A 12,208-nucleotide genomic window follows, 5' to 3' on the forward strand; every position below is an offset into this window, starting at 1 on the left:
GTCACGTGTGTGAAGCCTCCTTCCACGGCCGGCTTCTTGGGGGTCTGCAAGGCCAGCTTGGTTTGTTGTATTTATTCATTCTTATATATATACTCCCCGTTTTAGGCAATTAATAAAAGATTCCCACTTCGGGTTAGCTCATTATACATTATGAATTTGTAAATGTCAAGATGATCGCAATGAAATTTTAGGTGCTGTGGTTTCAAGGAGGCGAGACCCAGGGGGGCTTTAACGGCTGCATTTAATCAACTGAGTGGCACCCCGGCCCCGCAGCAGGTGCGGGGGCTGCCTGGGGGCCGCCGCCCAGCTCAGCCCTTCCGCGTCGTTAAAGTGCATGAATTTTCATGGCAGGGATCCGAGAGCTCTCGGCGGTCCCCGCTTTCCCAGACACTGAGTTTCTCTCTCCAAGGCCCTCTGATGGGTCCTGACCGCCCAGGTTCTCCCCCGCCCTGTGCCAGTCCAGCACTGGTGGGGCAAGTTCAGCACCTGCCAGCAGCTCACGATGGTATGGCCATGCTAGCAAGGCAGAAACCCGGCCACCAGCAACATCTCGGGGGCGCACGCCGTACTTTGTCCCTTGGGAGGCAGCTCTGTCTGCGGCTTTGCGTCGCGAATGGCTTTCTGCAGAGGGAGGAAGAGCACTGTGGCGACTCAGAGTAGCTTCAAGCCCCAACTCCGCCATTTTTAGGTGACTTAAAAGCAAGGGGGTCAAACCCCTGAACCTCCGTCTCCTTATTTGTAAAATGGGAATGAAAATAACCCCCCTAAAAATAAATAAATAAATAAAAGAAAATAACCCCTCTGATTCTACTAGAATGGTTACATGGCTTGTTACACCGGAAGGTCTTAGTGAACAGTAAGAGAAAGGCAATCCCATTCCACCAGTTGACCAGGTGTTAAGGGACACCCGAGCTAATGCTGAGGGCTTCCTCCTCTAAGGAAGGAAGGCAGGGGAGCACTGTGGCAGCTGAGCCATGCTGAGAATTCATCAGGGATGCCCTGGTGTGGGCTGCTCTCGGGGACTGCCCCTTGTAGGTCTAATTAAACACGGCTACCTTATTTAGAGTGTCCATGGTGAAAAATTGGGGTACCCCAGCTCTAGGGTCCAAAGTATAGGACTCATTCAATGCAAACATGCTTAAGGAAGTGTGACCACCGGGCGCCTGGGTGGCTCAGTCGTAAAGCCTCTGCCTTCAGCTCAGGTCATGATCCAGGGTCCTGGGATGGAGCCCTGTGTCAGGCTCTCTGCTCAGTGGGGAGCCTGCTTCTCTCTCCCCCTCTGCCCCTTCCCCCCCTCTGCCCACTTGTGCTCTCTCTCTCTCTCTCTCTCAAATAAATAAAATCTAAAAAAAAAAAAAAAGGAAATGTGACTGTGTGAAAAAATTTTTTAATATTAAAGGCATAAGCATCATCTGTGTCTTCCGCCTGCTGAGTGAAATGCAAGGGCAAGGAGGAAGCTCCCTCATGGATGCAGTCTCCCCGGGTCTGTTCTCTGCATTGGACCTGCTTGCATGGACAGCTGTCCCTGGACTCCCCGTCCTCTGCAACCGCACCCTGCTCTCAGGCTGTGTGGTCTGCGCAGGGCAGAAGCCTCTCCCAGCTCTGGGATTGGGCATGGGACTCCAGCCTGGCCAATCAGCATATCCCATCCCCTGGCACTGTGATTGGTTCAGGGATAGGAACATGACCTCACTGTAGCCAATGATATTTCTTTTCTGCCGTTCTTCTCCTGACTCGGAATCTTGAGGACACTGGGTTCCTGGAACCAGCCAAGCCTGAAGCTGTGGACGTTTTGATGATGTGAACAAATCAATCCCTTCTGGTATTGGCTTTATTGTTATAAAATAGAACACGGTTTTGAGCCTGGTGGTTCTAGACAAGAAGAAATCTCTTGGCCCTGCGTAGTGAAATGCTGTGATTTAACCAGCGCATCAACTCCAGCTTGGGTGTTCCAAAACAGGAACGTGAGGACCACATCCGCCGGGCACTGACCTCGTCTGTCTGTCAACATTTCCATAATCACTTGTGTTGCATCACTTCCTGCCCCTCCTCCGGACACTGGGACTTTGCAAATGTGAAGAAGATAACGCATGTTCATCCTGGCGTGGTCCGAAATGCTCTCTAGTTTTCTCACAGGAAGCTCCCCTAAGCAAAGACTAAACAATAAATATAATTTGTGAGAGAAATAAAAAATACTGAAAACTGTACACAGGCCTATGTGCTCAGAGTGAAGAACTATACAGACCAGGAAAAGCCCACCCATGTCCCGGCAATGGCTAGATACCATCCCTCACACCCCTAGTCTACCAAAGCACAGTGGGTTGAACGATTATAACAAGTGACCATAAAATCATAACTAGGGATGATCTCACTGAATTTCTAAATTTCGTTGTGACAGTCTCCTTGATATTTACAAATTCATAACGTATAACGAACTAACCTAAATGGGAAGTCTTTTATTAATTGGATAAGCCAGAGAGTGTATATTAAAAATGCAAATGGGCCCCGCTCTGCACTCCTGGGTTTGAATTGGTACAACTTTTCTAAGAGGCACTTGATGTGGAAATCCCTGAACTGTACCTGCTTTCACTCGACGATCCGTTCTTTAGGGACATACCCTGCAGGACTGTCCATGCCCGTGTCCAAACGTGCAGCTCCAGCTCACAACCCAGAGATCAAGACTCCCGTGCTCTACTGACTGAGCCAGCCCAGGGCTCCAAGGGAGCTCATTTTTAATAAATTGTCTATAGACTATAGCTGGAGGAAGGGATGGAAAACACATGTATATATGAGAGGTGGTTATCTCCGAGGGGTGGGGGTTATGCCTTTTCAATACTTGTTTCTTTTGTGCCAGGAATGCATATTTTGGGGAAAAAAAAACTCACAAAGTTAGTATACAGGGAATAACATTTTTTGTACTTTCTACCATTTGACTTGGGATCTTTTGTTGAGTGGAAAATACATATCGCAGTCCCTTGGGGGCTTTTCCTGTACGTAGGTTTATCAGGCTGCTTTTGGCTACAAGTAGCTTTTCTAATTCAGTTTATCATCTCAGTGGACAGGAAGTCTGGACTGGAGGCTGACACCGTGGCTCAAGGTATTGTCAGGAGCTCTCTGTCTTCTGTGCTGCCACCTGTTGTGGGTAGAGGTACTGTGGTGCCTCAAGGTCAAAAGAGGCTGCCAGAGCTCTCCCATCACACCTCACTCTCTAAGGCGGCAAGAGGGAAGAGGTGGAGGGTGAAATGGGCCCTTTGCCTCGGTCATCTGGTCCAGGAAAGCATTTCCCCACAACTACCCTTTACGTCTCATTGGTCAGCACTGGGTCGCATGCCTTCTTTCGTCAGCTCCTTGGCAGGAGGGGATGTGATTGGCTGAGCCTATCAGGACTCCTTCCCCTGCCCTCAGGGCTCAGCCTGATGCCACCCAAACCCATGGGGAGTCTCTGGGGGAGGAATTGAGGCTGCATCTGAGTTTCTGGGGGTCTTAGGCTGTGCAGAGGCGATCGTGGGTAGGAGAGGCATAACCCATCCATCTTGGGGACTCAGAGACCCCTGGGGTCAGACTGTCTGGGTCACCTCTGACCCTGCCACTCCTCAGGGGCTGATCCTATGGCCACGGCACATTGTTCGACCTTCCCCGGGGCGTCAGTTCCCTCAACCATACTGTGAATAGATAGTTATGAGGATCCAATGAATTACAGTGTGTCAGCCCCAAACTACTGAAAGCAGGTGCTGTGACAGAAACTTGTAACCAAGCATTCACAGCTGCACTACTCCCATCGGCCAAAAGGTGCCAATGGTCCTGAGGTCCAGTAGCAGACGTGTGGATACGCAAACATGACCTAACTGCAGGATGGACTATCCTTCAGTTACAGAAACGGAATGAGCTAGCGATTCGTGATTCAACAATGGCTGCACCTCGCAAACATGCTGAGTGCAGGAAGCCAGACTCAAAAGACCCCGTTCGTATGGAGTGGGCAGCGCAGGCAAATCCAAAGAGACGGAGGGAGCGGTTGGGTGGTTGTCTGAGGCTGACGCGAGGGGGGAACGGGGAGGAGCTGGGCACAAGGAGTCTCCTTGGGGTGGTGGAAAGTTCTGGAACGGGATATTGGTGTTGGGTGCACAGCATCGTTCAGGTACTCGATGCCACTGAATTGTATACTTTAAACTGGTTAAAATGGTAATTTTGTGTTATGTGTAACTTACAAAAATAAAAAACCAAACCATGGAAAGCCCTTAGAGCTGTGCCCGCCTGGTCTGTGTTAAGTGCTAATATTTGTTTGTTCTGCCCCAGAGCGGTTAAAACCCATGCAGGAGGTCTTCCCAACGCTTTGTCATCCCCATCCCCACCCCTACCCTGGGTCAGTCTGGGCCTCCAGGGATCATTCTGCTCCCGGGTCCCACTGGGAACCTATGGGAGGCTGGGGGAGGGGGCGTGGGTGGGGGTTGGTTAGGGTGCTTTCTGCTTAGCCACACCTGGAAGCCATTCTTCCCCAGGGGGCTCCCCCACTAGGACTCTACCTGAAAGAGGACTCAAGCCCCTCCTGTTCTCAATTTTCACGGAATTTCTGCCAACTTCCAAGGCTCAGCACTTTTTATTTATGCATTTACTTATTTATTTGTTAGGGTTTAATTTAATTTATTTATTTAGTTGACAGAGACAGCAAGAGAGCGAGAGAGGGAACACAAGCAGAGGGAGTGGGAGAGGGAGAAGCAGGCTTCCTGCTGAGCAGAGAGCCCAATGCGGGGCTCCATCCCAGGACCGAGGGATCAGGACCTGAGCAGAAGGCAGATGCTTAACCGACTGAGCCACCCAGGAGCCCCAAAAGGCTCAGCTCTTAATCGAGTGTCCTTTTTCAGTCCCTAATTTCACCACTATTTCTTGGACGGTCCCCTTAGCGCCCAGCACTGTTCCTGTCACTAGATATTTGGTGAACAAGACAGGGGCTGACCTCCCCGTGGGGGAGTCCAGGAGGAATGAAGTTTCTGTCCCTGCATGCTTGAGAGCAGGGAGTCTCAACTATGCAGAAAATAAAAGAGAGAAATGGAACAGAGAGAGAGAGAGAGGTGGGGTACTTGCCGTCCGGGGTCCCCAGAAAGGGGGCCCTCCATCATTTGTCAGTACATTCTGGGGTCCCAGTTCTGCCCTTCTTGGCTTCCTGTCCAACCAAAGGAGCTCACTTGCCGTTTTGAGAGGCTCTCCTCACCCACCATCGCCGAGGTGTTGGAAGCAGGAGTCGACTCTGCTCGCTGGAAAGAATGCCAGCTACCATTTCAGCCGAATGGGAATATTTGCATCGGAAAAGGACAGTCCCTCTTGGCAAAGAACATCTTAACGGGTGGGCCACGACGGGGGTCGCCGCACGTGTGCTGGAAACGTGGGCGGTGCACAGGACACAGGGGTCTTCCAAAGCTGGGGCGAGCTCGGCGGGGGTGGGGAAATCTCTCTGCCCGGTGCCCCCTTACCCCTGCCCTGGGTGCACGGTCTTCCTTCCGCGGCTCAGGCCAGGCCCGCAGTGCCAGCGACAGCCACGAGATGGCAGTGTCGCTCTACGCCTGTGGCCCGGCGGGCGCGTGGGCAGCGCAGAGCAGAGCTGGGGGCGGGGAAGGGCGCGAGAGAGCCCGCGTGGGGGGCACCTGCCTGACGGATGGGGGTGCTGCGGGACCTGGGGCAGCAGAGAGCCTCGAGCTGGCTCTTAGTTGGATCTGCCTCAGTTTCCCCGTCTGTACACAAGGGAAGAGTTTGAGCTGTTTAATTCTGGATCCTGCCCCCCAGGCTATGAGGCCAGTAGGTTGGTGGTGAGATTCTGGGTTTGCTGGGCTGGGGGATGGGGTAGGGGTGAGAGGAGGGCTCTGCCCAGCTTTGGTGGGGGGCGGGTGGTGTCCTCCTAGGTCATAGCTGCCAGTCCCTCCCATGTACCCTGACCCCTGCAGGATCGGGAAGGCTTTTTTAACCCGCTCAGAACAACGCTGGAAATACCCCCATTACCGTCTAGACGCAGAGGCCTCGATTAACATGCAGGAGTCCTCCCCCAACCACAGGACCCGCGCCGACAGGGCTGGAGTTCTCATCTCAAATAATGAGCTCAGAGAATTCAGGGGCTCGTCCAATGTCACACGGCCGCGTGGAAAAGCCACCAAGAACAGATCCCTCTCTGAGATCTTTAGCCGAGATCGATGGTGGTGGGGGGAGTTGTGCCCATCTACCTTAGCTCTGTAACAGCCGGACTCGGAAAAATAATACAAACACGGCTGGAGAGCGGTGGGGGGGGGGCTGGAGAAGAGGCTGTTTTATTTATTCATATTTTAAAAAAAATTTTTCAAAGTGATTTACTTTTTAAAGTAATCTCTACACGCAACACGGGGCTTGAACGCAGACCCCAAGATCTAGAGATGCAGGCTTTTTCCGTGGAGCCAGCCAGAAGGCTCTGGAGGGTCCCGTGTTCAACGGCTAGTCTGGGAAGGCCTCTCTGAGGAGGTGATGTTTGCGCTGAGCTCCGAAGGGAAGGGAGAGGGAGGTAGCAGAGACGGGTCGGGTGTGCCCAGAGCAGGGACGGGCAAGGGCAGAGTGCAGAGGTGGGAACCCTGAGCCTGAGGAGCAGCTAGAACCGGGGGTGGGGGGGGGTGGGGGGGTGAGGTGGGGGGGGTGGGGTAGGGGAGGGCGGAGGTAGCGCCCCCCCCCCCCCCCCCCCCCCGCCCCGCAGAAGCGAGATGGCTCTGCAGGGTATGTGTGTTGGGGAGGGGGGTAGTTCCTGGGGAGGGTAGTCCCTGGGGAGGGTAGCCCTTGGGACGTTGTCTGCCACCACTCCGGACACTGTATAACCCTTGGCTCAGGGACTCAGACCTATTCACCCCTTCCCAGGGCACCTCCGCCAGAAAATGCCTTGTTGTCTTTGGTCACAGACCCCCCAGCCCTCACTGGCCTGCCCTCTGGTCAAACACGTGGGTCGCCTCAACTTCTACCCCACCGGGTCCTCCAGCTAGGATCTCCCTAGGGATTAGCTGTGTATGCATTTTCTCTTTGTGAGACAGAGAATTCCTGGAGGGCGGGCACCTGCATTCCATTCATTTTTTCCTCTCGGTTCCCTCCCCATCCTCTTACAGTCCCCGCACACAGTAGGGGCTCAGCTCAGCAAATCCTTATGAATGCAGGAGTGGGAAAGAGTGGGGGGAGGCAGCCAGGTTGGGAGGATGCCAGGAAATGGTGACAGTGTCCTGGGGGTGGGAGGGGGTGGGATCCTCCTCCCAGCAAGGGGAACAGTCACGGGGAGGGGACAGATGGGCCCTTCGCAGGCGCTTCCCCCACCCCCCACAGGAGACCACCCACTGTCCAGCCCGATATTTGGTTCTCCATGCCTGGATCACAGGCCTTGCCAGAAAACCCAAAGCGGGCTTGGCCAGTGCATAGGTTCTTTGAAAAAGAAGCCCATTAGCTGCTACGGGAAAATCCCTTTCTGTCTTGCAATTAACCTGGCCTAGAGACTCGCCACCTGCCCCTAGCTCTTTCTTCCTTCTTTTATCTAAGAAGAGCTGAGCGCCGCTTCTGCTAATGAGCTTGTCTGTACTAATGAAGCAGGTGCCCTGTCCCCCGCCACCCCCCCTCACCAGCTGGGAGGGGGGAGGATTGTTCTTCTGATGTGAGCTCTGGGCCCACAGAGGAAAATCAGATACATGATAATAATGACCATAATGATGAGAATGATAATGTCCACAGTGGATCCCTTTAAATGAGCTCTTACTTCACAGGTCAGGGGCTTGATATGCCTTATGTGGGACGCCTGGTGGACGCTGCAATGGCTTCCATTGCTCAGATGGGGAAACTGAGGCCGGGGAGCATAAATGACTCGACCCAGGTAGCATAACCAAAGAGTGGCGGGGGCACGGTTCTCGGTCAAGACTTGGAGACTCTGCCTCCCCCCACACAGCCTATCCACGTTTCCAAAGAGTTTGACCCACTTTTTAATGGAAAACCCAGAGAGCTGGAGCCAGTGGCTGGTACATGGGGGCTGGGAGGGAGCAAGGACCCCCACCTCAGGGGCCCACCTCAGGGGCCCACCCTCCCTCCAGCTGCCTGGGGCAAGTTTCAGGGCATCTGAGGACTGGTGCAGGAGCCCCCACCTGCATCCAGCATGATTCATTCATTGTGCTGCGCCCCAATTGCCCCGCCTGGGTTGGGGTGAGGGGTGGCGGCGCGGGGGTGGGTGGATAGTAGGTGCTGGGACCCCCCAGTGAGGCCCTGTCCCCAGGTTGGAAGAATCCCACCACCCAGTCCCCGTCCCACTACACCCTCGCGCCCGGGCAGCTCACGCCTCCTCTCACGCCCCCTCCGCCTCCAGGGCGTCCTCTTGCTCTGGTCAGTAAGGGCGCCCGAGGGTCCCTGCCTCACATCTGGGCAGACATCCCAAGACGCCTTCGATGATGTCTTTCAGGATCCCTGATCCCAGCCAGCGCACCCGTCCCGGTCCTGGGGCTCGGTGGGCACTCCTCAGGTAGCCCCCAACTCCCAGAGTCCACCCCTGCTCTGTAACAGTCGTACTCAGAAAAATAATACAAACACCCCCCCCCCCCAGGCACCCCCCAGCTGCGCCAAATTTATTCCAGGACCTCTCGTCTGCGCTCAGCCTTGCAATCCCTGTGCCCTGTGGGCCCTCACTCCCCCGCACCCCCTCCCCCCAGGCGTCCCTGCCCCCTTCCAAGGACCTTCCCTTGTCTCCCCCACCCTGCGGCCTTGGGAACTCCCGCCGTTTGGCCCGAATACACCCCGGTCAGTGTGCTTTTGGCCGGCAGGTGCCCCCTCCCGCGGCCCTGCCCGCGCCCACGCCCCCGCCCGCCCCCGCGGGTCTCCCCAGGCCAGTGCGGCCCCGAGCCCTCCCCCAGGGACGCCGGGGAGTGGCACGTCCCGCCGCCTATGGCTGGGCGGCCGTCCTGGGCCCCGGCTCCGCCGCGGGCCCGCCCCCTCCCGGCCCCGCCCCTCCCGGGCCCCGCCTGCCCGCGCCGCCCCGCCCTCCTCCCGGCGCTCGGGGCTCGCTCACTCTCTCGCGGGCTGAGGGGCGGCCGGCAGCTGGCGCGGGCAGAGGCGGCGGCGGCGGCGGCGGCGCCACGGAGATGGGACGGGCGCTGGGGCGCAGGAGCCGCGGCGGCGGCGGCGGCGGGGCCCGCGCAACTCGGGCCAAGTGCGGGGCCGCCGGCGCGGGCGCGGGGCGCTGAGCCCCCCCCCCTCCCCGGCCCCCAGCTCCCCGGCCGCGCACGGCCGAGCCCCGGAGAGCGCGCAGGGGCGAGCGGAGGAAGCGCCGCCAGCGCCGGCCGCCTGCGTCTGGGGAAGAGCGGCGCCCTGGGGGCGAGCCATGCCCGGCGCCCGAGCGTAGCCGCCCGGGGCTGCCCCCCGGGAGCCGCGGGCCGGGTCGGGCGCGCGACAGGAGCAGCCCCGCGCCGCGCCCACCGCGCGCCGAGGACCATGCCGCCCCCGGGCCGGACGCCGCCGCTCGGGCTCCTGCTGGCGCTGACTGCGCTCCGGTGCCCAGGTAACGCGTCCGCGGACCCCCTCCCCGGCCCCGGCCGCCGCGCACAAAGTTGGCTCCCGCGCGGGGCGGCCACCTCCTTCGCAAGTCCCCGGCAGCTCGCCTCGCCCGGACTCGCGCAGCTCTGCGGAGACCCCGGGAACCCAGGGGGGTCCCCGGCACGTACCTCTGCCCGGCGCGAGAGCCCGCCAGCCTTCGTCCCCAGACCCCAGCTCCCCTGCGGATCCCTTCAGGGCGCGCGGGGGCAACAGACCGGAGGCGCTCAGCCTCTCGAGGCGGGTGGGGGCGCGCCTCCAGGAACCTAGCCCCCTCCTCGCCCCTCCTGGTCCTGGTTCCCGCGGGCTTTTGCTGTGACGGGGCGTCGGTGGACCCCTTCTCCCGATTTCCTGATGCCCCCGGACGACGCACGGCCGTGCGTTGCCAGGACACCTGCGGGGCCCCAGCCTTGAGGTCGTCTCGGTCGGCGCAGTCTGTCTGGCTTGTCCGCAGCCTCTCTCCGCGCCTCGCCGCACCCTCCTGCTTTCACATTTTACAACCCCCACCCCCCTTCCCCGAACATGTTCCCTCTCCAAGTGGCCTCCCCTTAGGTAAGGCGCAGCCTGCTTCTTGCTTTCTGGAGACGCGTGCTGCCCCAGCGCCTTGACCCCAAGGCGGCCAGGCAGCCCCGCGCGCGCAGGGCCGCCCGGAACGTGGTGATGCCTAGAGCCATTGCCTGGGTACCATGGAGCCGGGCTCCCTGCTGAAATCGACGCAGCTGTCGCCAAAACCTAGTGAGTGGGGAAGGCAAAATAGACATGTATTTTCTCTCTGCTGGAGTTTGGAAAGCTTCTACCACCTTGGGGTGGCTACATGTTGGTTCTAGAGGAAACCTGTCTTAAAATGCTAATCCCTCTCCTCCTCCCCTCCCCCCACCCCAAACAGCGGAGACAATCCTAAAGGCTCAGATGAACCCGGAACCGTCGCGAGCTACATCCGTGTGCGTTTGGAGAGCTCAGTTCTCCAAACATTTTTAAAATCGGGACCCATGATGTGGGAGCAGATAGCTTTCGCGTTAGAAAAATTCTCATTTCCTTAACAAGCAAACGGCACAGAACCCAGGCTGCTATAGGAAAATAGAACTTTAACTTTTCGGCTGTCACTGCTTTAGGGAGGTTGCCTTTAGGAACACACCTTGTATGCCGATTTAATGTGTGATGTATTTGCATGGAAAAGTAAATATTGACTTACTCTGAGATGCCCTTAAGTGACCCGAAATATTTCATAAAACCTTCCACTCGGAGAGAACCTTCTGTCAGAGATATCCATCGGCGTTCAGCCTGGGCTTAATGTGTGGATGAATCTTCAGTCAGCCTGGCCCCAGGCATCTATGATAGCTGTTCTGCTCTCAGCTTTCTTCTGTGGTACACGAGGGGGGTCAAGGCTGTTTCTTCCTAGCTGAAGCCCTGGGACCTGTTCCCAAAAGTGCAGTCCCTTGGACTTGAAAATTGCAGTTCTGTCTCTATTTTGTTTCTCCACGGGGGTCAGCCTTTGCCTGGATGTGCTCATAGGGGAATATTGGAAATCTCTCTGAGAAGCTGGCTGCCTAGTGCTTGTAAGAGAAGATGGAGAACCCCCGCCCCTCCCCTAGCAACAGAAGAGCTTGTGCCTGGCTCTGTGGGGCCAGATCCTGGCAGGGAAGGTGTGCCGCCCCTGAAACCTGCTGCTGGCCCAGCTCCTGGCCGAGCTGCCCAGCTGCTTGTCCCCGAGGCTCAGCTGGGCAGCTCTCTTGGTGAATGCCACTAGGACAGAGCCCTCCATGCCATCATCAGGTTCTTGGGAGCCCGTGGAAGTCTTCCACTGGTCCCTACCAGGGACATAAAGAGAGACAGTTTGATAACTCTATATTTAGCACCAGTTAGGAGAGCTAGGAAGAAAAAAAACAAGGCTGGAATTCTTGAAAGATACTTAGCTGCCTACTGTTGGTGGAAAGGTTCAGAGGAATTAGCTAGAGCTTCCTTCAGAGCTGGTTGGATTTTCTGGGTAATTTCTGGCATGATTTACCGACCACGTTTGGCCGAGGTTCTGGGAGAGGGGCTGGAAGGGTTCTGAGGGAAGGAAGGACGCCCTCTCCCCCATCACACAGGGATTGTCTGCTCTGTACCAACCCCCCCCCCCCCCCCCCCCCCGGCGTGGGTAGCTGCCATGGTAAAGAGTCTGGTGGGCGTACTTCTTTCAGCCTTGCAAGCTCTTAAACATATGGAACTGTACTTGGTAAGAGTCAGCACAAATCTCCCAGCTTAGCGACTAGGGGGCCCCCATTATTCAAGCCACTTTTGTGCATTCTACGGCTTTGCAAATTAGCAGCGCTGTTAGAACCCCTGCTGGGGAAAATGGACGCGCCTTGCTTCATTGACCCATTGTGCTCGGGGGTCTATAAAATTGGGCTGGGTGGAGAGCCCCCGACAGAGGGGCCTTGTGAGTGGCAGAGCCCGCTAGTGCGGGGAGGGGGAGGCGGCTTTGGCCTCAAAGCAGAGACACTCCTCACCCTGCCCGGCACCTTGGCATGGCCTGTGGTATATTTCATTCTCGTTACAATAGTGGTTTTGGGGGGGGGGGTGCCTGTGGATGGTGTTGCTCTTTGGAGAGGTGGCAGGGAGTGGTATGCACATGCTGTCACCTCCCCTGAGTGATTTAACGACAGTACAGTGGAGG

General features: G+C 57.0%; 2 protein-coding genes across 3 annotated transcripts in view; both read left to right on the top strand.

Annotated features, from left to right (window-relative positions):
- Positions 1 to 4,231, top strand: part of AACS (acetoacetyl-CoA synthetase) — an 80,514-nt gene extending 76,283 nt beyond the window's left edge. The window contains exon 18 of the mRNA XM_082698651.1: positions 1,961 to 4,231. Within this exon, the coding sequence (XP_082554777.1) occupies positions 1,961 to 2,125 (165 nt within the window). The 3' untranslated portion in view covers positions 2,126 to 4,231. The remainder of the gene's footprint in view (positions 1 to 1,960) is intronic.
- A 4,916-nt stretch (positions 4,232 to 9,147) lies between these two features.
- TMEM132B (transmembrane protein 132B) overlaps positions 9,148 to 12,208 on the top strand; it is a 353,798-nt gene continuing 350,737 nt past the window's right edge. For both annotated transcript variants that reach the window (XR_014302643.1, XM_082698602.1), the window contains exon 1: positions 9,148 to 9,520. Coding sequence is in view for 1 of the 2 variants with exons in the window: in XM_082698602.1 (XP_082554728.1) it covers positions 9,454 to 9,520 (67 nt within the window). In the remaining variant the exon portion in view is untranslated. The remainder of the gene's footprint in view (positions 9,521 to 12,208) is intronic.

The sequence above is a fragment of the Mustela nivalis genome (assembly GCF_964662115.1).
Source record: "Mustela nivalis genome assembly, chromosome: 14".
NCBI classification, from domain to species: domain Eukaryota; kingdom Metazoa; phylum Chordata; class Mammalia; order Carnivora; family Mustelidae; genus Mustela; species Mustela nivalis.